Source organism: Dipodascopsis tothii (assembly GCF_038497935.1).
Source record: "Dipodascopsis tothii strain CBS 759.85 unplaced genomic scaffold V1510scaffold_8, whole genome shotgun sequence".
Lineage (NCBI taxonomy): Eukaryota > Fungi > Ascomycota > Lipomycetes > Lipomycetales > Lipomycetaceae > Neoaidaea > Neoaidaea tothii.
Window position 1 is genome coordinate 15,703 of NW_027117992.1, and position 22,050 is coordinate 37,752.

The 22,050-nt window shown below is 68.7% G+C and overlaps 9 protein-coding genes across 9 annotated transcripts; 7 read left to right on the plus strand and 2 right to left on the minus strand.

The window, feature by feature from the left end:
* The first annotated feature begins 254 nt into the window (after positions 1-254).
* V1510DRAFT_413542 (armadillo-type protein) lies at positions 255-1,702 on the plus strand. The gene has a single exon (XM_066933244.1). The coding sequence runs from the start codon at positions 488-490 to the stop codon at positions 1,475-1,477; it is 990 nt and encodes a 329-aa protein (XP_066790011.1). The 5' UTR covers positions 255-487; the 3' UTR covers positions 1,478-1,702.
* Positions 1,443-6,766, minus strand: V1510DRAFT_375321 (uncharacterized protein). The gene is made up of 2 exons (XM_066931543.1): positions 6,686-6,766; positions 1,443-6,622 (listed from the first exon to the last, which is right to left on the minus strand). The coding sequence occupies exon 2, from the start codon at positions 6,480-6,482 to the stop codon at positions 1,707-1,709; it is 4,776 nt and encodes a 1,591-aa protein (XP_066790012.1). The 5' UTR covers positions 6,483-6,622; positions 6,686-6,766; the 3' UTR covers positions 1,443-1,706.
* A 142-nt stretch (positions 6,767-6,908) lies between these two features.
* V1510DRAFT_413548 (Cse1-domain-containing protein) lies at positions 6,909-10,440 on the plus strand. The gene is made up of 4 exons (XM_066933245.1): positions 6,909-7,153; positions 7,186-7,328; positions 7,360-7,527; positions 7,559-10,440. Exons 1-4 carry the CDS (start codon positions 7,081-7,083, stop codon positions 10,121-10,123), a joined length of 2,949 nt encoding a protein of 982 aa, XP_066790013.1. The 5' UTR covers positions 6,909-7,080; the 3' UTR covers positions 10,124-10,440.
* V1510DRAFT_413549 (putative mitochondrial translation optimization protein) lies at positions 10,387-12,272 on the minus strand. Its single transcript, XM_066933246.1, has one exon. It carries the CDS (start codon positions 12,130-12,132, stop codon positions 10,438-10,440), a length of 1,695 nt encoding a protein of 564 aa, XP_066790014.1. The 5' UTR covers positions 12,133-12,272; the 3' UTR covers positions 10,387-10,437.
* A 314-nt stretch (positions 12,273-12,586) lies between these two features.
* Positions 12,587-13,696, plus strand: V1510DRAFT_375331 (WD40-repeat-containing domain protein; the record flags this gene model as incomplete). Its single annotated transcript, XM_066931544.1, has 3 exons — positions 12,587-12,862; positions 12,892-13,005; positions 13,036-13,696. The coding sequence occupies 3 exons, from the start codon at positions 12,587-12,589 to the stop codon at positions 13,645-13,647; spliced, it is 1,002 nt and encodes a 333-aa protein (XP_066790015.1). The 3' UTR covers positions 13,648-13,696.
* Positions 13,697-14,252: 556 nt separating this feature from the next.
* On the plus strand, positions 14,253-16,273 carry V1510DRAFT_442631 (uncharacterized protein). Its single transcript, XM_066935651.1, has one exon. The coding sequence runs from the start codon at positions 14,713-14,715 to the stop codon at positions 16,012-16,014; it is 1,302 nt and encodes a 433-aa protein (XP_066790016.1). The 5' UTR covers positions 14,253-14,712; the 3' UTR covers positions 16,015-16,273.
* Positions 16,274-16,734: 461 nt separating this feature from the next.
* On the plus strand, positions 16,735-17,173 carry V1510DRAFT_413557 (uncharacterized protein). Its single transcript, XM_066933247.1, has 3 exons — positions 16,735-16,829; positions 16,895-17,013; positions 17,046-17,173. The coding sequence occupies exons 1-3, from the start codon at positions 16,790-16,792 to the stop codon at positions 17,058-17,060; spliced, it is 174 nt and encodes a 57-aa protein (XP_066790017.1). The 5' UTR covers positions 16,735-16,789; the 3' UTR covers positions 17,061-17,173.
* Positions 17,174-19,330: 2,157 nt separating this feature from the next.
* Positions 19,331-21,131, plus strand: V1510DRAFT_413563 (guanine nucleotide binding protein, alpha subunit). Its single transcript, XM_066933248.1, has 3 exons — positions 19,331-19,666; positions 19,776-19,942; positions 19,978-21,131. The coding sequence occupies exons 2-3, from the start codon at positions 19,825-19,827 to the stop codon at positions 20,919-20,921; spliced, it is 1,062 nt and encodes a 353-aa protein (XP_066790018.1). The 5' UTR covers positions 19,331-19,666; positions 19,776-19,824; the 3' UTR covers positions 20,922-21,131.
* V1510DRAFT_413565 (phosphoribosyltransferase-like protein) lies at positions 21,132-21,873 on the plus strand. The gene is made up of 2 exons (XM_066933249.1): positions 21,132-21,466; positions 21,498-21,873. Exons 1-2 carry the CDS (start codon positions 21,155-21,157, stop codon positions 21,846-21,848), a joined length of 663 nt encoding a protein of 220 aa, XP_066790019.1. The 5' UTR covers positions 21,132-21,154; the 3' UTR covers positions 21,849-21,873.
* The last annotated feature ends 177 nt before the right edge of the window (positions 21,874-22,050 follow it).

Here is a 22,050-nt window from a genome sequence, read left to right on the forward strand (position 1 = left end):
GATGAGCAACGTGGGCTCGCCCACCATCGCGCAGCAGCCGTCGCACGTCGTCGGCGGCTTCCCCGGCCGGCGCGGCGCCGGCGCCGGCGCCGCGCCCGCCGTCGGCTCGGTCGGCAGCGGCAGCAACGGCGTCAAGGGCGTGATGGGCCTCTCGAGCCTCTCGCCCCGCGGCAGCCTGGCCGGGCTCAGCAGCATGGCGCCCGGCGCCGCGCCGCTGTCGCCCACGGCGCCAGCGCCGGCCGCCCCCGCGCCCGCGCCGCCCCCCGCCGCCGCCGACGACTACGCCCAGGCCGCCCGCTCCCCGCTCCTCGAGGAGTTCCGCAGCTCCAAGGGCAAGAAGTACGAGCTCAAGGACATCTACGGCCACGTCGTCGAGTTCTCCGGCGACCAGCACGGCTCGCGGTTCATCCAGCAGCGCCTCGAGACCGCCAACAGCGACGAGAAGGACACGATCTTCGGCGAGATCCGCGCCAACTCGTTCCAGCTCATGACGGACGTCTTCGGCAACTACGTGATCCAGAAGTTCTTCGAGCACGGCAACCAGACGCAGAAGGGCCTGCTCGCCAAGCAGATGGAGGGCCACATCCTCACGCTGTCGCTGCAGATGTACGGCTGCCGGGTCGTGCAGAAGGCGATCGAGCACGTGCTGGTCGACCAGCAGGCGCGGCTGGTGGCCGAGCTGCAGGGCAACGTGCTGCGGTGCGTCAAGGACCAGAACGGCAACCACGTGATCCAGAAGGCGATCGAGCGCGTCCCGGCCGAGCACATCGACTTCATCATCCGCGCGTTCAACCAGCAGGTGTACGACCTGGCCACGCACCCCTACGGCTGCCGCGTGATCCAGCGCATGCTCGAGCACTGCGACGAGGCGGCGCAGAAGGAGATCCTGGACGAGCTGCACTCGTACACGGTGTACCTGGTGCAGGACCAGTACGGCAACTACGTGATCCAGCACGTGATCGAGCGCGGCAAGCCCGACGACCGCGAGAAGATCATCATGGTCGTGCGCGACAACGTGCTGCAGTTCTCCAAGCACAAGTTCGCGTCGAACGTGGTCGAGAAGTGCATCATCCACGGCAGCGCGCGCCAGCGGCAGTCGCTGATCGACGAGATCCTGCGGCAGAAGCCGGACGGGTCGCTGCCGCTGACGGCGATGATGAAGGACCAGTTCGCCAACTACGTGATCCAGAAGCTGCTCGACGTGACGGCCGGCGACCAGCGCGACAACCTCGTCGCCAAGATCACGCCGCACCTGCAGGCGCTCAAGAAGTACTCGTACGGCAAGCACCTGGCGTCGATCGAGAAGCTCATGTACGCGTCGCTGCCCCCCAAGGACGCCAAGGACAAGGACCCGAAGGAGTATCGGGACCGCGACCACCGCGCCGACAGGCACGGGCCGGACTCGCCCAGGGACGGCCACGCCGGCCACCGCCGGACGTCGCACTCGAAGAAGACCGAGGACGACGACCACCGGTAGGGGCCCTGTATACATCTACTCCGCCTGACAACCGTACATACTGCATACATTTCCACGATTCTTGACTGCCTTTTTGTTCCGCTTGTTTAGTTTTTTGGGTCTGCTGAGTTGCTGGGATAGCTGTGACGCCTGGCCGTATATATCCCCTTGTATATATATGCATCGGCCGCGGCGGCTTGCTGGTCTGTATGTATAAACCGCGCTGCGGCGCCTGAATGTCCGATCCACCCTAGCGCTCGGCGGGCATGGCCTCGACGCGCTCGCAGATCTTGCGGATCTGCGACGCGCGGTAGATCCACCCGCCGCCGACGCCGGCCGAGATCCCGCCGCCGCCGAGCGCGCCGGTCGCGCCCGAGACGTCGTCGGGCGAGTGCCACACGTTCGAGAAGATGTCGGCGTTGACGGCGAGGTTGCGGACGAACGCGGGCAGGTTGTCCATCGCGATCACCTTGAGGTGCGACGCGGGCGAGAGCTCGGGCACGCCGTCCTGGACGTACGTGCGCACCTTGAAGAACGTGGCCACGGCGCTGGCCCGCCCGTCCTCGGGCGCGGCCCCGTCCGCGGACAGCAGCGTGGACGTGATCGAGTCCGTGGTGTACGTGCCGGTCTTGCTGTGCGGCGAGATCACGATGTTCATGAAGTTGAACTGGCTGCGCACCGTGTCGAACCGGAACTGCTTGCCGCTGTCGTTCCAGTAGATGTTGACGTAGTTGTTGCCGATGTGCCGCTTCTTGTTGGCGAACCACTGGTCGCCGTCGTCGCCGCCGCCGTCGCCGCCGCGCCGCGACGGGCCCGGCATCAGCGTCGTGCAGTGGAACACCACCTGGGAGATCTTGTCGGACCACGCGTACGCGAACTCGCCGTCGTGGTCGTTCTCCGTGTCCAGCCCGCCCGTGTACACCGTGCGGTTGTCGCGCAGCTTGACGAGCGAGCCCATGCCGTCCAGGAACTGCAGGTACGCGCGCGAGCCGACGGCGTTGGCCAGGATGTCGCGCTCCTCGGTCTGGTTGGGCCCGATGTAGACGATGCCGATCTTGTGGAAGTCGACGACGGGCGTGCGGTCGAAGATCGAGATCGTGCGCGTGACCTGCGAGTCCATGGCGCTCTGCGGCAGCGCCACCGGCCGCACGGCGGCCTCGAGCTCCGGGCCGGCCGCCAGCTGGCCGTAGAGGAACCCCGGCAGCACCGTGGGCCCCGTGGGCCGGTCCTGCGCCAGCGCCGGCCGCCCGTCGCCGAAGAGGTGCACCTGCAGCGCGGCCTCGCTCGTCCACGTCCCCAGCAGCTGCGGGTCGGGGTAGACGTTGAACGCGGTCGTGCCCGTCGGCCGGCGCACGACCACCTGCGACACGCCCGTCTTGACCGCGGTCTCGACCGTCAGCAGGCTCATGCCGTGCACCCAGCAGAACGACGCCACGTCGTCGCTGTCCGCCCGCGCCGAGTCTGCCACCGCCGACCGCACCTTCAGCGGGATGTCCGAGTACGTGAACCGCGAGATCAGGTCGATGCACGCCCACGCGCGGTCGTCCGGCACGCTGCGGAACGTCAGCGCCTCGCCGCCGCCGTCCGCCGGCGCGCCCTCGTCGCGCCGCGCCGCCCGGGCCCGCGCGCTCGTCAGCAGCAGCCCGCGGATGATGTACGACGACAGGTCCCGGCGGTCCGGCATCTTCATCGCCAGGAACCACGTCAGCACCACGCTGTACGCCAGCGCCGTCAGGTACTTGAACTGCACGCGCGTCGCGCGCCCGTCCGCGGCCCCGCCCTGGACCTGCCGCGCGTGCTGGTCGTTGGCGTACTCGATGTACTTGAACGCCATCGCAAACACGCGCTTGAAGTCGTCCTGCGTGAAGTTCGAGATCAGGTTCGGCACCTTGGCCATCGACGACAGGAACTCGAGGATGTGCGCCGACAGCCCGCTGTTGGTGATCTTGGTCTGGAAGTTGGTGAAGATCTGGGACAGGAACTTCTTGATCGAGATCGGCAGCTCGTAGCTGCACACCAGCAGGCAGTGGATGCACGCGCCGGCCGTGCGCTCCCACGACATGAGCCCGACCAGCACCGACTTGACGATGTTGTCGTCGTCCTGCTTGCTGAAGAACCGGTGGTAGCCGATGATGGACGACATGGTGCGCACGAGGATCACCAGCACGTCGGCCTTGGCCACGCTCTTGGGCATGCGCAGCTGCGCCAGCTTGCCGCTGATCTGGTCGCACACGGCCGCGCGCAGCCGCTGGACCTCCTTGGGCGAGCGCGCGAAGAGCGCCAGGTTGCTGAGCTGCGGCGCAAAGTGCGTGATGATGTACGAGTACAGCTCCCACGAGGCGCCGTCGACGATGCGCTGGATGATCATGTTGAGCCACGTCGACATGTTGAGCCCGGCCACGCCGCGGGCGGGGTTGACGTAGTACTCCTTGACGAGCGCGCCGCCGGTCTCGCCGTGGTTGAGCTCGTCGACGTCGCCGTCGCCGAAGATCGTGAGCGAGTAGCTGGCCTGCTCGGGCAGCGCGAGCCCGAGCACGTCCTCGGGCTCGGGGTACATCCACGTGCCGCGCACGTCGCTGCCGGCGTCGGCCAGCGGCCGGTACTTCTGGATCGCCGACACCAGCCCGTCCATGTCGGTGGGGTGCAGCAGCAGCACCTTGGCCGTCTGGTCGACGCGGATCCGGAACAGCAGCCGGCACGCCGTCAGGTACGTCTCGGTGTCGTAGCCGTCCACGGTCATGATCCGCAGCAGCTCGCGGTAGATGATCGCGCACTTCTCGGGCGCGCGGTGCAGGCTGCGCACAAAGATGCGCACGAACGCGCCCGTCACCACCGCGGCCGCGGTCTCGGTCTCGTCCGGCGGCGGCGACTCGTCCTGCGCGGCGAGCTGCGGCGACGTCACCGGCGACAGCTGCGGCGTCCGGCTCGACGCCTGCCGCCGCCCGAGCGGCCGCAGGTTGGCCGGCCCGACCGCCTCGGGCGACCGCGGCGTCAGCACGAGCTCGCTGTCGATCCCGGCCAGCGACAGCCGCTTGCTGAGCGCCGTGATCGAGTCCGGCCGCATGCACGCCAGGAACCGCTCGACAATGAGCTCCTTGAAGTCGGGGATGCTCAGGTCCAGCGAGACCGTGACCCCGAAGTCGATCACCCTCTTGAGCACCGCGATCTCGGTCTCGAACTCGACGCCGCGGAAGATGCTCGCGATGAACCGCTTGACCACGGCCGGGTCGTCCACGACCTCCTTCACCATCGAGTACACGGCCTGCACGAGGTTGAGCACGCGCTCGCGCACGCTCAGCGGCACGTCCGGGTCCGAGTAGAACGCGTCCAGCAGGATCTCGACGTTGTGCGTCCAGTCGCTGGTCGACGGGTAGCACAGGTAGTGCCGGTCGTAGTAGTCGATGACCATGTTGGACATGGTCTCGCCGATGTGCGCGTGCAGCGACAGAAACGTCGTCATCAGCGTGTTCGGCGGGCCGATGTACTCGCGGCTCTGGTACGACGCCTCGAGCCGCGCGATGATGCTGTGCAGCGTGCCCACCATCTTGTTGGTGACCTCGTCGTGCGGGTCCGCGGCGGCGGCGGCGTCGGCCAGGTTGCGCGCGCTGCCGCGCGCGGCCGGGATCGTCGCCCGCCGCGACGCCAGCACGATCACGTTGAGCGGCGACGTGTCCGACCGCCAGTCGTCGAACGAGATCGACTGCCACGACACCGGGTTGGCCAGGATGCTCTCGATCGCCTTGAGCACGGTGTAGTCGACCTGCAGGCCGCTGTTGTGGCTGCGCGCGGCCGCCTCCATCGCCAGCTTGAACGAGATCATGACCGAGTTGATCGTCAGGTTGAGCTGGCTGTGCTTCTCGGTGAAGTCGGCGTGCTGCAGCAGCCGCACGAGGAAGGCGGCCGCGCCCTTGACGGTGTTGGTGTTGGCGTACTTGCGCGACCGCGCCTCGCGCATGATCATGTACAGCGTGGCCACCGCGTTGTTGCCCAGGTGGCTCTTGACGATGTTGACGATGGCGTCCCAGATCGGGCGGTCGAGCTCGGGCACGACCACGGACGCGCCGCACAGCGTCTCCATGGTCGCGTCCAGCATCTTGAGCGGCAGGTAGCCGTACGCCGTCAGCGCCTTGATCAGCGCGATCGAGTCCGTGATGTCGTCCCGGCTCGACGTGCGCCGGCAGATCTCGAGCACCTCGCCCAGGAAGCCGATCACGTCCTGCTCGTCGAACGCGTAGAAGTCGAACTTGATCAGGTTGACGATGTACGCCAGCAGCGAGCGCAGGCTGCCCTCGCTGCGCACGTACGCCTCGCGGCGCGCGTCGTACCGCGCGTCCGCCTTGGCCTTGCCGGCGTTGCCCTTGCCCGAGTCCAGCACGCCGCCGACGGCCTTGTAGTCCTGCCGCGCGGCCGTGGCCTCGGCAAACTGCTGCTTGAGCCACCGCGTCAGGATCGGCACGAACGGGCTCTCGGCCGGGCCGAGCACCGGCAGCTGCCGCCCGTCGTTGGTCAGGATCTTGAACGCGGCCAGCTGCAGGTCAAAGTCCTCGCGCACGTCGTGCTCCGCCAGCACCTTGTAGTACTCGAGCTTGTTGACCGCCGAGCCGTGCTCGGCGCTCATGTCGTGCTCGATGCACGCCGCCAGCAGCCGCAGCGCGGCGTGCCGCGTCTCGGCCGCGTTGGCCGGCGCCAGCATGTCCTGCGCCGCGAACCAGCAGTCGATCGCGTCCGCCACGTCGTACGTGCGCAGCGCGTGCGCCAGCGCCCGCGCGGCCTCGATCCGCGCCGCCGGCCCGCCCGTCTCCAGCCGCTTGACCAGCACCTGCCGGTCCAGCTTGGCCTCGATGTGCAGCGACGCCGCGGCCGCGTCCTGCTCCGCCGCGCCCGCCGCCGGCCCGTTGTACGTGTTGCGGATCGTCTTGGTCCACGACCGGAACACGTTCGTCAGCGCCGACGGCCGCGCGCCGCCGTCCTGCCCGGACGGGCTCCGCCGGTGCGTCTCGCGCCGCTCGTCCTGCCCGCGATTCATCGCGCGCGCGCCTGTGGCCTCCTCCGGGGCTGCGCCCACGCCGTCCCCGCCTGCGCCCGCTCTGCGGGCCCTGCCTGGAGCCTGCGCTGCCGCCAGCGTCCGCGCAACGGTCGCTGCCGATCGGTCCTTTGTCGGCGAATCTGGCCGTCAGCCCTGCCGCCGCGCCCGTGCGCGCCCGCCGCGCGGCCCGCGCGCCGCCCTACCTCGTCCGACGCTCGTGTCTCTGTCCGGGCGCGGCTGCTCTTCCGTCGGCGGCGGAATCTGCGGGGGCCGGCCGGTCGGATGTTTGATAGGATTCCTTGTGCGGTGCGCTCGGACGTGAAAAGATCGCGGGCCGCGCGGCGCGCCGCTTATGCCGCATCTGCGCCGCGCCGCCACACTACGCTCAGTAAACAAACAAAACGCGCACCGCTCCTAGTTTTCCGGGCAACCCAGCGAAGGCGGCAGAAAAAAAAATCGCAAGCAGCAGAATTGCGTCCACGGCGAGCCACAGGATCCAGGACCAGGGCTGGATTCGAAACACGGACGGATTGGTGTGCCCGCTGCTTCTGATTGAGCGGCTTGGGCGATCGCACGCGGAGAGACAAGTTTGATAGCCATGGCGTCGCAAGATCTGCAGGCCCTGGCCGGGCTGCTGCAGTCGTCGCTGGACCCGGCGCAGGCGAAGCAAGGTGCGTGGGCGGCGGGCGCGAGCTGACGGCAGCCGAGCAGGCGCTGCGCGCGGCGGAGACGCAGCCGGGGTTCGCGATCCTGCTGCTGCAGACGGTCGTGGCCGCGCAGCTGCCGCACACGACGCGGCTGTCGGCGGCGCTGCTGTTCAAGAACTTCATCCGGCGCAAGTGGACGGTAGGCGGCCGGGCGAGCGCGCTGACGGCAGGACGAGGACGGCAACCACCGGCTGCCGGCGGCGGACGTGGCCGCGGTCAAGCGCGAGATCGTGGGGCTGATGATCACGCAGCCGCCGGCGCTGCAGGTGCAGCTGGGCGAGTCGATCAGCATCATGGCCGACAGCGACTTCCCGGACCGGTGGCAGGACCTGATCGACGTAGGTGGGCGCGCGGGCGGGCTGACGGCAGGACCTGGTCTCGCGGCTGAGCCCGACGGACATGGCGCTCAACAACGGCGTGCTGCAGGTGGCGCACTCGATCTTCAAGCGGTGGCGGCCGCTGTTCCAGTCGGACGCGCTGTACCTCGAGATCAAGCTCGTGCTGGGCAAGTTCTGCGGGCCGTTCCTGGACCTGTTCAAGCAGACGGACCGGCTGGTGGCCGAGCACGCGGGCGACAAGGCCACGCTCGAGACGCTGTTCCAGACGCTGCTGCTGCTGACCAAGATCTACTTTGACCTGAACTGCCAGGACATCCCCGAGTTCTTCGAGGACAACATGACCGAGCTCATGGGCCTGGTCCACAAGTACCTGGTGTACACGAGCCCGCTGCTCGAGACCGACGACGACGACGAGACCGGCCCGGCCGAGAAGGTCAAGGCGAGCATCTGCGAGCTCATCCAGCTGTACTCGCAGCGGTACGCGGACGTGTTCGAGCCGCTCATGCAGAACTTCATCGAGACCACGTGGACGCTGCTGACGACGACCGGCGTCGCGCCCAAGTACGACGTGCTCGTCAGCAAGGCCCTGGCCTTCCTCACGACGTCCATCGGCAAGCGCTCCGAGATGTTCTCGGCCGAGGACACGCTGCAGCAGATCGTCGAGAAGGTCGTGCTGCCGAACGTGGCCCTGCGCCCGTCGGACGAGGAGCTCTTCGAGGACGACCCGATCGAGTACATCCGCCGCGACCTCGAGGGCTCGGACTCGGAGACCCGCCGCCGCGCGGCCACCGACTTCCTCCAGGAGCTCAAGGAGCGCCACGAGGGCGCCGTCACCGGCGTCGTCATGAAGTACGTCCAGCACTACCTGGCCCAGTACGAGCAGAACAAGGCCCACAACTGGCGCGCCAAGGACACCGCCGTCTACCTCTTCTCGGCCATCGCGATCAAGGGCCTCCTGACGGCGTCGGGCGTGTCGTCCACGAACCTGCTGCTCGACGTGGTCGCGTTCTTCACCCAGAACATCGCGCCGGACCTGGTCGCCGCCGACGCGCACCCGATCCTCAAGGTCGACGCGATCAAGTACATCCACATCTTCCGCAACCAGCTCACCAAGCAGCAGCTCGGCCAGGCGTTCCCGGTGCTGTCGTCCATGTTTGTGTCGCCCGAGTACGTCGTGTACACGTACGCGGCCATCACGATCGAGCGCATTCTCTCGATCCGCCAGCAGACCAACAGCAGCCACTTCATGTTCGACAAGGAGGACATCGCGCCGGTGGCCCAGGAGCTGCTCGAGAACCTGTTTGTGCTGATCGAGAAGGGCCAGACGCCCGAGAAGCTGGCCGAGAACGAGTTCCTGATGAAGTGCGTCATGCGCGTGCTCGTCACGGGCAAGGAGACGGTCGTGCCCTTCGCCGACAGCGTCATGCAGCACCTGCTCCACCTGCTGACCGAGACCGCCAAGAACCCGTCCAACCCGCGGTTCTCGCACTACATGTTCGAGTCGCTCGGCGCCGTCATCCGCTTCGCCGCGCCGACGCGCCCGGCCGGCGCCTACGACGCCCAGCTCTTCCCGCTCTTTCTGTCGATCCTCGGCCAGGACGTGGCCGAGTTCATCCCGTACGTGTTCCAGCTGCTGGCCCAGCTGCTCGAGCTGACCGAGGCCCCGGTCGACGGCGCCGTGGCCGAGTCGTACAAGCAGCTCGTGCGGCCGCTGCTGTCGCCCCAGCTCTGGGAGTCGCGCGGCAACATCCCGGCGCTGGCCCGCCTGCTGCAGGCGCTGCTCGCGCGCAACGCGCAGGCCTACTTTGTCGACCAGGGCCTGGTCGAGCCGCTGCTGGGCGTGTTCCAGAAGCTGATCGCGTCCAAGGTCAACGACGGCCACGGCCTGGACCTGCTCGAGGCGATCCTGCTGCACGTGCCGCTGGCCAGCGTCGAGCGCTACGTGCGCCAGATCGCCATCTTCATTCTGCAGCGGCTGCAGTCGTCGCGCACCGAGAAGCTCGTCCAGCGCTTCGGCCGGTTCGTGTACTTCCTGGCCGCCGTCAAGAAGCTGGGCCCGGACTTTGCCGTCAGCTTTGTCGACCAGGCCCAGGACGGCATCTTCGGCGACGTGTTTGGCCAGTTCATCCTGCCGTCGACGACCAAGTACCACGCCCAGATGGACAAGAAGATCGCCGTCGTCGGCCTGACCGCCATCCTCTTCGAGTCGGCCAAGTTCCAGGGCCAGTACGCGCAGTACTGGGTCCAGGGCGCCACCGTGCTGACGACGATGGCCCAGACCGACACCATCAGCAACTACATCGACATCCTGAAGGAGAACGACGAGGTCGAGGGCATGGTCGGTGCCATGCCGCTGCGCCGGACCCTCGTGCCGGGCGGCGGTCTGGACGACGACGACGTGACCTTTGGCGCGTCCTTTGTCAAGCTGACGACGACGACGACCAAGCCGATCGACGTGCGCCCGGACGTGACCGACAACCGCGCGTTTGTCGAGGCCGCGCTGAAGGCCTACGGCAGCACCGCGCAGCCGCTGCTGGCGCAGCTGCCGAGCGACACCAAGGCGATCATCGCCAAGAGCTACGGCATCACGGTCTAGCCGCGCGGCGCGTCCGCGGTGGCTGCCGGGCGGGGCGGGTGCGAGCCGCACGGCGTGCGGCGTGCGGCTGTATGGTGTGCGGCGGCGGCTACATGCCGCACGGCGTGCGGCTGGCGGCTGTATGCAGTGCGGCGGCTATATGCTGCTCGCCACGCTGCGGCTATATGCCGCACGCCGTGCGGCGGTGGCTCTTCGCGCATGCCGCCCGCCGGGCCTCTCCGCAGGCTCACCGCCAACGGCTCCACCCTGCGCGTGCGCAGCCATTTTGTTTACCGTCCCATAGCATGTGATATATACAATGAATGATCTATAGCCTACGCGGTTGCCTGCAGCGGTGCGCGCGCGGCCTGGTGCCGCATCGCAATCTTGAACAGCACCGAGCACGCCGCCGGCGTAACGCCCTGGATCCGGCGCGCCTGGCCCAGCGTCGTCGGCCGCACCAGCTCCAGCAGCGTGCGCACCTCCTTCGACAGGCTGTTCACGGCCGCGTAGTCAAAGTCGGCCGGCAGCGCAATGGACTCGTCCGAGTTGAACGCGCGAATGGTCTCGCGCTGGCGCTGCATCAGCTGCGCGTACGTGGCCTCGATCTGCAGCCGCCGCGCCGTCCGCGGCGACACCGTGGGCAGCCCCAGCGTCGTCAGCAGGCCGTCCACCGGCAGCGCCAGCTGGCCGGCAAGGTCGAACGCGGTCCGCCGGATGCCGTCCATGTTGACGTCGACGCCCAGCCGGCCCCACTCGTGCGGCGAGCGCGCGTCGGCCGCCAGCCCCGCCAGCGCGCCGTCGTACTCGGCGCGCTCGGCCACGTAGCGGCCGAAGCGGCCGTCGGACACCACGCCGTGCGCGTGGCCCAGCGCCGTCAGTCGGTGGTCCGCGTTGTCCGACCGCACCGACAGCCGGAACTCGCTGCGCGACGTGAACATGCGGTACGGCTCCTCGACGCCCTTCGTCACGAGGTCGTCGACCAGCACGCCCAGGTACGCGTCCGCCCGGGTCAGCGTCAGCGCCGGCCGGTCCAGCGCACGCAGGCCGGCGTTGATGCCGGCCAGGATGCCCTGTGCGGCCGCCTCCTCGTAGCCGGTCGTGCCGTTGATCTGGCCGGCCAGGAAGAGACCGTCCACGAGCTTGGTCTGCAGCGTCGGGTGCAGCTCGCGCGGGTCGACGTAGTCGTATTCGACGCCGTAGCCCGGCTGCAGCATGGTCGCGTACTCCAGGCCGGGGATCGTCCGCAGGAACTCGCGCTGCACGTCCGCCGGCATCGTCACCGAGATGCCGTTCGGGTACACGACGTCCGTGTCGAAGCCCTCGGGCTCGAGCCAGATGCGATGCGAGCTCTTGTCGGCAAACCGGATGATCTTGGACTCGATCGACGGGCAGTACCGCGGACCGCGCACGGTCTCGCGGATGTGCAGCGACTGGTCGAGGTTGGCCCGGATGACGGCGTGGGTCTCGGGCGTGGTGTTGGTCGCGTGGCAGGCCAATTGGCCGTCCGCGTCGACCTGCACGCGCTCGTTGAGGAACGAGAACGGCTGGGGCGGGCTGTCGCCGGGCTGGACGGCGAGCGCCCGGTAGTTGATGGTGCGGCCGTCGAGCCGCGGCGGCGTGCCGGTCTTGAGCCGGCCGAGCCGGAAGCCCACGTCGCGCAGCGTCTTGGAGATGCCGAACGTGGCCCGCTCGCCGACGCGACCGGCCGGGTAGGCGTGCATGCCGATGTGGATCTCGCCGCCGAGGAAGGTGCCGGTGGTGACGACCACGTTGCGGGTCGCGAGGACCTCGCCGGTCTCGAGCACGACGCCGCGGACGGCGCCGTGCTTGTCGGCGGCGGCGTCGAGCAGGATGTCCTGGACGGTGCCGACCTCGAGCGACAGGTTGGCGTAGCCCTGGAGCTCCTCGAGCATGTACCGCTTGTACAGCTGGCGGTCGATCTGGGCGCGCGGGCCCCAGACGGCCGGGCCCATGCTGGCGTTGAGGACGCGGTACTGGACGCCGGCGCGGTCGGCGATGCGGCCCATGATGCCGTCGAGCGCGTCGATCTCGCGCACGAGCGTGCCCTTGCCGACGCCGCCGATGGACGGGTTGCACGAGCAGGTGCCGAGCGAGGCCAGCGACTGCGTGACGAGCGCCGTGCGGGCGCCGGCGCGGGCGGCGGCGGCGGCGGCCTCGGTGCCGGCGTGGCCGCCGCCGATGACGACGACGTCGTAGGGCCGGGAGTGCAGGGCGCGGGCGGCCGGCCGGCGCAGGCGGCCGGCCGGGACGCCCGGCGCGCGCGGGCGCGCGGGCGCGGCGAAAAGACGTGGACGGAGCATGGCGGCGAGGGCGGCGGCGGCGGCGGAAAAATTTGCGCGCGCCGCACGGCGTGCGGCGCACGTGGAATGCGGGGCGCCGCACGGCGTGCGGCGCGGCTCGGCCTGGGCCGCCGGGTAACCGCGCCCAGATCAGCCGCCGCCCGCCGCCGACGACACCAAGATGCTCGCGTTCAGGACGACCGGCTACAACGGCTACGGCGTGCAGTACTCGCCGTTCTTCGACTCGCGCGTGGCCGTCGCGACGTCGGCCAACTTCGGCCTCGTCGGCAACGGCCGGCTGTGGGTGCTCGGGCTCACCGCCGGCGGGATCGTGGCCGAGGCCACGTTCGACACGCAGGACGGGCTCTTTGATCTGGCGTGGTCCGAGAGCCACGAGAACCACGTTGCGGTGGCCGCCGGCGACGGCAGCGTCAAGCTCTTCGACATCTCGCTCAAGGTGGGTGCGGCCGGGCCCGCTGACCGCAGGACTACCCCGTGCAGAGCTGGCGCGAGCACACCCGCGAGGTGTTCTCGGTCAACTGGAGCGTCGTCGACAAGAACGCGTTCTGCACGTCGTCGTGGGACGGCACGATCAAGCTGGTACGTCTGCCGCGTGCGCGCTGACCGCAGTGGACGCCCCGCGCGACCAAGGCCGTGGCCACGCTCGCGCCGCCGACGCCGCCCGGCTGCGTCTACGCGGCCGCGTTCTCGCCGCACCACCCGTCGCTGCTCGCGTCGTGCTCGTCCGACTCGATCGTGCGGCTGTGGGACCCGCGGGCGGGCCCGGCGCCGGTCGCCGCCGTGCACGCCCACGGCGGCGCCGAGGTGCTGTCGCTGGACTGGAACAAGTACCGCCCGGACGTGATCGCGACCGCCGGCGTGGACCGCGCGATCAAGGTCTGGGACATCCGCGCGCTGTCGGCGGCGGTGGCGGCCGAGGTTGCGCCGCTGAACGACATGCGCGGCCACGAGTATGCCGTGCGGCGCGTGGCCTGGTCGCCGCACGCCGCCGACACGCTGCTCTCGGCAAGCTACGACATGACGGCACGTGTGTGGCGCGACAAGTCGGCGCGCCCCGACACCGCCACACTTCCCGCCGCCCGCTTCCGCGCGCTGCAGCGCACGTTCGACCGCCACCGCGAGTTCGTCGTGGCCTGCGACTGGTCGCTCTGGGGCGCGCCGGGCTGGGTTTGCACCGCCGGCTGGGACGAGATGGTCTACGTGTGGGACGTGAACGCGTGAATGCATTTAGCCGCGCGACGACTCAGGGGTCGTGGCGGCGCACAACGAACACCCGCCGCCGGGCTGGTGCCGGTGGCGCCGTAGTCGTGTGGCTGATCGTACCCGGCCGGGCGCGGGTCGCACCGCCCGCCCGCGGCCCGCCTGGCGGGTGGCTGGGGCGGCGCCGGAGACGAGGGCGCAGGCGGCGAGGGTGCCGAGACGCGCGGTGCCGGCTGCGCGGCGCGGGTCGGGGCCGCGCGGGTCGGGGCCGCGCGGGTCGGGGCCGCGCGGGTCGGGGCGACCCGCGCCGCACAGCGTGCGGCTCACACCCCGGCCGCACCGCGCCGGCCCGCCGCCAGCCGCGCGGCCACGCACCCCGGCGACCCGCGTCGCACGTGGCGGGTCGCACCGACCCGTCGGGCGCCCACCCACGCATTCTGCCGGCCACCGTGCGGCCGCGCGACTGCCGCACCGGCCCGGCCGCCGCGTATCCCCGCGAGTCGACCCATCACAGCGTGCCGCGGCTCGCACAGACCCGCACTCGCAACCCCGCGGCCGTCACACCGCCCCGCGGCGCCGCGCTGCGCCGCACCGGCCGGTCCGTCCGCCCGCGCGACGGTCCTGAGGCTGCGTCACACTCGACCCGCCGTGTGAGACCGCACCACGGGTCGCCTCGACCCGCCGGCCGCCCACCGGCGCCCGCGTCCGCCCGTGTAATTGACTCTCCCGCCTAGGCAGCGGGGCCGACGCTCCCCACAAAAAGCTACCTAGTTGGGAGATGGGATTTCCCGTTCGGGTATATTCCGGCTCCCCAGATCTCTCCGTCTCGGATGCGGGATCTAGCCGACCGCCGGGCGGCCGGCCCACGCCCGGGCCGCGGTGGCAACTCGGCGGAACGGCGCGAGCCACGCATGTGCGGGGGAACAAGCCCGGACAGGAACAAGCGAGTGTGTGACACCCTTTGGGCGATCAGCCAGGGTCGGCAGTACCCTCGGGAGTGGCAAGCCGCTCGCGTGCCGCCCGGCGAATTTAGCCAGGGCAACCGGCGCCTTATAAGCGCTGGACGAGCACCCTCGCCGGCACGAAATGACGGAACTGCAGCCGCGGCCGCTGCGGCGGCGCTCGTGCAAACAGCCCAAGGCGCTGTCGTTCGAGCACGTCGAGGTCGCCTCGATCGATCTCGACCCGCCGGCCGCGCGCGGCCGCTCGCCCGCGCGGCCGGTGCTGCACGCGCGGACGTCGGTCTCGGTCGACGCGGGCGCGGACGACGAGGATCTGGACGAGATCGAGGCGCTGCTGCGCGCGGTCGCGCCACTGGCCCGCCCGGCGCCGACGACGGTGTCGACCGTCCGGCTGTCGGCCGCGGCCGGCGACAGCCACCGCTGCGCGACGGCCGACTGCGCGCACGCGTCGATACCGCTGGTGGACGTGCTGCCGGCCACGTTTGCCGACGACTACCTGCCCGACGTCTTCCGCTTCTTTCCGGCGATTCCGGGCAGCGCGCTGCTCGAGACGGTCCACCGCTTCAGCACGGTCGCGCGTGATCCGCCGCCGCGCGCGCGCCGGCTGCCGACGAGCCCGCTGGCGAGCCGACCGGCGTCGCCGGACGGCACCGCGGGCCCGCCACGCGACTGGGTCGACGCCCTGGTCGCCCGCCGGTACCCGCCAGGGTCGGATCTCGACGCGCTCCTGCGCCGGCCCTCGTTTACGTCGCGGCCGCTCGTGGACTGGGACCGCAACGATCTGCGCGCGCTCTGCTTCGTGCCATCGCTGGACCCGCTCGGCTTTGGCGGCCGGCGGCCGGCGCTCGACCCGCCCTCGTTCGAGATCGTCGTGCTGCCCCTGGCCGCAGCCGACGACGAGATCGTGGCCACGCTCGCCGGGTCCGCGCTCTACGCCGAGTTTACGATCCCGCGGGCCCGCCGCGAAGCTCTCGCGCGCGACACGCTGGCCGCGTGCGCCGGCCGGCGCCCCGGCCCGCTCGCCCGCGGCCAGTGGCGCCGCATCCTCGACAACTACCTGCTCGCTCTGGGCTGCGAGGCCCAGGCCATGCTCGACTTCCAGACGACGATCCTGCGCCGGTCGCGCCTCAAGCAGCAGGCGCGCAGCCAGTCCCAGCAGAGCCTGCTCAAGCGCGTGCTCATGCGCTGCGCCAGCGCACGCCCCGCCCCGCCCGGCGCGGTCCTGCCGTCGCAAGCGCCGCTGCCGCCGCCGGTGATCCGGACCGTGCCGGTCTCGGCCTCGCCACTGATCGCCAGCCTGGGCATCCCCAAAATCGAGCTCCAGTTCACGATCTCGGAGCAGCGCCAGGTGTGGCGCGAGACGCAGCTGCGCATCTTCCGCCGGCTCGGCCTGGCGTGGGACCCGACGGACCTGCCCATGGCTTGACACGACCGCCGGCGGTCGTGGCTGTACGGATACGGCGTTTGGTTGCTTAATTTATGACTCATGACTGTGTTTTGCCGGCCGACGCGGTCTGGCCGGCGTGGCGCCTGCGGTCGGCTGCGTCGGCTACGGTGGCCGGGGTCGAGCCGATCAGCCCGTGCGTCGAGCTCATCGCGTGAGGTCATTGGCCTGGGGTGCCCGTAGCGCTCGGTTACCCCGCGCTGCATGCTGATCGCTCGGTCCGACGTCGGAGCGACGCGGGAGCGCGGGATGGCGCGGCTCGGCGGCGCGGCTGCGCCGGCTCGCGCGGCGCGAGCCGCACACCGTGCGGCTCACCGCGCCGCCCCACGCGGCGCCCGGCGCGCGGCCTGACGTCAAGTTCGCGTCGCCGGCCACGCGCGCGCATCAAGGCCCGCGCCGCCTGACATCAGGCCGAGCGATCGCTCGTGCCGGCGGATCTGCGACGCGGCCGTGGCGCAACGATCGTCTGCCTCACGTTCTGCCCAAAAAAGCGAAAAGTGTCCTGTCTCGGTTAAAGGCTCCGATCCGCCTTGTCTTTTCCGGAAAGGTTGTTACGTCACTTCCAGAACAAGCACGGACAAGGTAAGAAGATGTGGCGCAGCACGCCCAATCGCGCACGCACCGCCACTTTCACCCGTAGTGCGCGTGCACCGCCACACCGCAGAGCCATGCCCTTCCGGACGCCGCGGGCTCCGGCGAGCATATATATCTCTCGTTCCCTCAAGATAAGATCCATCCATCTACAGGTACCTTCACAATGCCGTTCACTGCCTCGGACATCATCAAGCTCATTCTTGGTATGTACTGTGCGCCGTGGCCAGATCAGGCTGCCGACCGCCCACGCTCAGCCGCTGACTGCCAGCTTTCATCCTCCCCCCTCTCGGAGTCTTCCTCGAGACCGGATGCGGCACTGACCTCGTCGTCAACGTCGTGCTCACGATTCTCGGCTGGTTCCCTGGTATCCTGCACGCATGCTGGGTGGTAAGTACGACGGCCGAGCTCGCTGACGCCAGATTTTCCGGAACTAGACGCCGCAACCGCGGGTCTGTCGGGGGAGAAAACTGATTGTTGGCCGCTGTATTTTCTGCGGCGCACCTCAGGTGCGCCGGACGTCGAAAAATAAAAGCGAGTTGATCGTTTACAAGTGACCGCGGACGGCAGAGTCCGTGCCGCGTGGCGTAGTGGTGGCCGGCGCGCGCGAACAGCGTGTCCGGCCGCGCGGCGGTGTCGCGTTTGTTGGGGTGCGGCTCGAACCGTGTAGAAGGCGTGCGGCGTGCGGCGTGCGGGCGATGCCGGGGCGGTGTGTGGCCGTGCGGCAGATGCGTGGCGTGCATCCGTGGCGTCTGCGGCTCGGGCGGCGCACTCGGTACCAGCCGTCGCCTCGCCCGCCTAGCACGCACGTTCACCGCCGTCGCCCGCCGACGGCGCCCCGGCCCGACCTTACGCCGCACGCGCTGCGGCACGGGCTCGCCTCAGTCGGCTGTCAACGGCTAGCGGCGGCCTCGTGTTGGCCAGACTGTCCGCATCGCGCCAGCACATGCGTTCGCTGCAAGCTGTAATTACGCCTGGCACCCCTAGCGGCGCGCACCGTAATTGCGTCCGGCGACGACTGACAGGGCCTGGTCCGCCGGGCACGGCATGCGCCCGCTCCATCCCTACGTGCCGGCGACGCTCCAGGCCAGGTCACGGGGCGGGCCATAACCCTGACCCCGCTGGTATCCGGACGGCGGTTCGCGTGGGTCGCACCTTGCTCGCGGCCCCGGGCCTCCTACCGCCCGTGTCGGCCCGGCGGGCTGGCGTGCAGGGTAGCACAAGGCACACAAGCACCGGAACGCTACCCGTTTCCGGCTCGCCGTCTTCGAACCGCCAGACGGCAAGGACCGGTCGCGTCAACACACACTGGCCCTGTTCGGGCCTAGCCTGCTGCAGTCCGCGACAGCTGCTGGGCGGCGCATCAGATTACAGGCTGCCACCGCTCGACACCAACGTTTCGCAGTGACCGGTCAGCCGGCAGCTGCGACAAGGACTGTGACGGGGCGTGCCGCGTGCACCGCGTGGGATCCGCGGGGAGGGGCCGTGTCCGATCGGTTGGAGACGACGCCGCGCGAGCCGCTCTCCTGCCGAGACGCGGCCGCGGCCTTGACGGGGCCTACAGCCGCCCACTCCTCCAGGCGCCCCAGGCGGGGCCACCCGGGGCTGCCGCTAGAAGATTCGGCGGGCGGCTCGCATAGGCCTGCGTCCTGCGACCTGCCAGGACAGCGGCACAGAACTGCGTGGTGGGCCGCTGGACTACCAGACCGCCGCTGGCGCACTGCCACTGGCGGCTGGACCGCTGCACGTTTGCCGTATGCCATCCGCGGCGGCCCGCGCCACGGCTAGCTCGCGCGCGCTACCTATGCACACGTGAGCCGCTACAGCGTGCTTAATATACCCGCTTCTAGCGTAGTACTCGCGCCGCCTGGCGCTGGCACTGCGCCGGCACGGCCCGCAGCCGTGTCGGCGCGGCGGGGGCGTGTCCCGGGGCGAGCCGGCCGCGGCGTGCGGCGCGCGACCACGGCGCGCGGCGCACGGCGCCCGCCGCGCTCGCCGGGCCGTCGCCGCGCTGCCGGGCCCATCGGCGCGGCCACGCGGGCCGGCTGGTGGCTGCCGAACTGTTCCGCTCCACCACGGCGGACACGAGCCGGCGTGCTGGCGCGCGTGCAGCGGCCGGCCGTGCCGCACGTCGCGCTCGCGACACCGCCACCCGGCCGTCCGGCCGTCGCCGCTGCTGGCGATCCGATTTAGCGCCTGCCACGCACAAGCTCCGCTGCCTTCCACCATATACTTGTGCGACGCGGCGCCGCGGACGGTTCTGCGCCTGGCGCGCTGGCGCGAGCGACCATGCAAACTGTGTTTGCGCGCGGGCTCTATGAAAGCCATACTGTCTATGGGTAGCCTTTCTAGCACGCCCTAAGCGCTCGTGGCTGGCGCTTGCCGGCCAACTAAAGGTACCTCCTGCACGTACCGCCGCGGTCCTGGGCTCCCGCAGCTGCGGCCCCCCTTTTTCTGCACCTTTGCGTCGTCCTGAGAGTAGCTGATTGCAGTTTACGGCGCGCATGTTGTGATGCGCGCTAGCCATATTCATACAGCCGGTCTCTGTGCGTTTAATTGAATTTTCTTTTACTCTTCCATAGTGCGTCGCTCAGAATGCGGTTGCCTCTTTTTAGCACCCATTACCCACCCCATCTGGTCGCTGGCGGCCGCTGCAGCAACCCAAACCATGATAGACTGTGCGCACTATGTAGCGTGTCCAAACTTTGCCCTCACGGCCGTAGACGCAAGAACACCCTAAGCGTGGATATACTGCTGCTATAGGTCTCCTCGCCGCCCTCTTATATATCCTTTTTCCATCGACAGCCCTGTTGCCATCTTTTTCCCCCATCCCTCCTGTGCGGTCCGCCTCGGCGTCTTCCCTGGCAGTGCAACGCAACGCAGTCGAGTGCACGGCGGTCAGCGAATAGACGACACTAGCGTCGGCCCGGCAGTTTAGGTTCGCACCCCAGCACAGAGGTCAACAAGGAGCGGTGTGGTTTCGAACGCCCGCGCCGACAATTCTACGACGATCGCCTGCTGAGTAGTAGCGCAGGACAGACAGGTAAGCGAGGCCACATGGCGGCCGCGTGAGCGCAGGCGAGCGCGGGCCGGCGGACAACGGGGCCGGGCACGCCACCGGCGGCGCTCTTTGCAACGCGACTGACGACCAGACCGTACTTGCATCGTCCTCGCCCCGGCACAGTCGACAACACCGCCAAGATGGGATGCGGAATGAGTGTTGAGGACAAGGAGGGGAAGCAGCGGAACGATGAAATCGAAAACCAGCTCCGCAAGGACCGACTGAACCAGCGCAATGAGATTAAGATGTTGCTGCTCGGTAAGGGTGCGCGTGGCGGCGGCGGCTGACGGCAGGTGCGGGTGAGTCGGGCAAGTCGACGATCCTCAAGCAGATGAAGCTCATCCACGAGGGCTCGTATTCCAAGGACGAGCGGCTGGGCTACCGCGAAATCATCTTCTCCAACACGGTGCAGTCGATGAAGGTCATCCTGGACGCCATGGAGTCGCTTGAGATTGCGCTGAGCGACTCGGGCAAGGACTCGTACGTGCAGGTCATCTACAAGCAGCCCAACCAGATCGAGGGCGACGCGCTGTCGCCGGACGTCGGCACGGCCATTCGGCTGCTGTGGCAGGACGCCGGTGTGCAGGAGTGCTTCCGCCGGTCGCGCGAGTACCAGCTCAACGACTCGGCGCAGTACTACTTCGACGCCATCGACCGCATCGCGGACTTCCACTACGTGCCCAACGACCAGGACGTGCTGCGCTCGCGTGTCAAGACCACTGGCATCACCGAGACCACGTTCATAATAGGCGACCTGACGTACCGCATGTTTGACGTCGGCGGCCAGCGCTCGGAGCGCAAGAAGTGGATCCACTGCTTCGAGAACGTGACGACGATCCTGTTCCTGGTCGCGATCTCGGAGTACGACCAGACGCTGTTTGAGGACGAGACCGTCAACCGCATGCAGGAGGCGCTCACGCTCTTCGACTCGATCTGCAACTCGCGCTGGTTTGTCAAGACGTCCATCATCCTCTTCCTCAACAAGATCGACATCTTCAAGGAGAAGCTCCCGCATTCGCCGCTGCGCACGTACTTCCCTGACTACCAGGAGGAGGAGGACTACAACCTCGCGTGCGACTACGTCCTCAACCGGTTTGTCTCGCTCAACCAGTCCGAGTCCAAGCAGGTCTACACGCACTTCACGTGCGCCACCGACACGACCCAGATCCGCTTCGTCATGGCCGCGGTCAACGACATCATTATCCAGGAGAACTTGCGCAACTGCGGCCTGATATAGACGGCCCCCTCCCCGGACACTTCCTAGATTCTGCATGGTTCTTCGTGCCGGCCGCCGGACGCGGCCGGGCTCTACTTCTCTTTGTAAATTACTAGTTTAATATCGACTAATCGTGTGCGATGTGTTAGTTTTAATACTACGGGTTCCCTTCACCGGCCGGGTATCGCCCCGGGGCACGTGACCGCCGCCTTCTCTTCGCCGCCGCTCCCAAAATTTTTCTCTCCACCTCCACCATGACCGACAAGAAGACGCAGCTTATCGAGCTCTCGTACGAGAACAAGATCCTCTCGTTCGGCGACTACACGCTCAAGTCGGGCCGCAAGTCGCCGTACTTCTTCAACTCGGGCCTGTACACGTCCGCGGCGGCGCTGTCGTCCGTCGCGGCGTCGTTCGCCGAGATGATCCACAACTCGCCCGAGTACGAGTTCGACGTCGTGTTCGGCCCGGCCTACAAGGGCATCTCGCTGGCGGCGATCACCCTGGTCAAGCTGGTCGAGCTGGACGCGGCCAAGTACGGCAAGGTCGAGTTTGCGTACAACCGCAAGGTACGTGCCCGCGCGGGCCTGCTGACCCCAGGAAAAGAAGGACCACGGCGAGGGCGGCATGACCGTGGGCGCCAAGCTGGAGGGCAAGCGCGTGCTCATCCTGGACGACGTCATGACTGCCGGCACCGCCATCAAGGAGTCCATGGCCATCATTGCCGCCGAGAACGCTGTTCTGGCCGGCGTGGCCCTGATCCTCGACCGCAAGGAGCGCATGGTCGAGCACGACTACTCCATGATTGACCACGTCAAGAAGGAGTACGGTGTGCCGGTCAAGGCGGTCATCAACGTGTTTGACATCCTGAGCTACTTCCGCGGCAAGCTTGACGACGAGCTGATTGCCCGCATGGAGGCCTACCTGGCGCAGTACGCTGTCAAGGCCTAGATAGCAATGCATTGATGATTGGGTGCGCGCGGGGCGCGCGCACGGCGACGACGGCGCTTATCGATGCGCCGCACGCTGTGCGGCTGACCAGCCACCAATGTAGCCGCCTGCGCCGCGCAGCACGCCACACCGCAGCCACCGACGGCCGAGCTGGACGGGCGGTGCGGGCTTTGCGGGGCCGCACGGCTTTGGTGTCCCGCAC

Bases quoted from the DNA above. Each gene is read 5' to 3' on its own strand.
- V1510DRAFT_413549 (XM_066933246.1), bottom strand. From the start codon at position 12,132: ATGGGCCGCATCGCCGACCGCGCCGGCGTCCAGTACCGCGTCCTCAAC.
- V1510DRAFT_413565 (XM_066933249.1), top strand. From the start codon at position 21,155: ATGACCGACAAGAAGACGCAGCTTATCGAGCTCTCGTACGAGAACAAG. The intron at 21,467-21,497 runs GTACGTGCCCGC...TGCTGACCCCAG, and splicing joins AGTTTGCGTACAACCGCAAG to GAAAAGAAGGACCACGGCGA.
- V1510DRAFT_413563 (XM_066933248.1), top strand. From the start codon at position 19,825: ATGGGATGCGGAATGAGTGTTGAGGACAAGGAGGGGAAGCAGCGGAAC. The intron at 19,943-19,977 runs GTAAGGGTGCGC...GGCTGACGGCAG, and splicing joins GATTAAGATGTTGCTGCTCG to GTGCGGGTGAGTCGGGCAAG.
- V1510DRAFT_413557 (XM_066933247.1), top strand. From the start codon at position 16,790: ATGCCGTTCACTGCCTCGGACATCATCAAGCTCATTCTTG. The intron at 16,830-16,894 runs GTATGTACTGTG...GCTGACTGCCAG, and splicing joins CATCATCAAGCTCATTCTTG to CTTTCATCCTCCCCCCTCTC.
- V1510DRAFT_413548 (XM_066933245.1), top strand. From the start codon at position 7,081: ATGGCGTCGCAAGATCTGCAGGCCCTGGCCGGGCTGCTGCAGTCGTCG. The intron at 7,154-7,185 runs GTGCGTGGGCGG...AGCTGACGGCAG, and splicing joins CCCGGCGCAGGCGAAGCAAG to CCGAGCAGGCGCTGCGCGCG. The intron at 7,528-7,558 runs GTAGGTGGGCGC...GGCTGACGGCAG, and splicing joins GGTGGCAGGACCTGATCGAC to GACCTGGTCTCGCGGCTGAG.
- V1510DRAFT_413542 (XM_066933244.1), top strand. From the start codon at position 488: ATGACGGACGTCTTCGGCAACTACGTGATCCAGAAGTTCTTCGAGCAC.
- V1510DRAFT_375321 (XM_066931543.1), bottom strand. From the start codon at position 6,482: ATGAATCGCGGGCAGGACGAGCGGCGCGAGACGCACCGGCGGAGCCCG.
- V1510DRAFT_442631 (XM_066935651.1), top strand. From the start codon at position 14,713: ATGACGGAACTGCAGCCGCGGCCGCTGCGGCGGCGCTCGTGCAAACAG.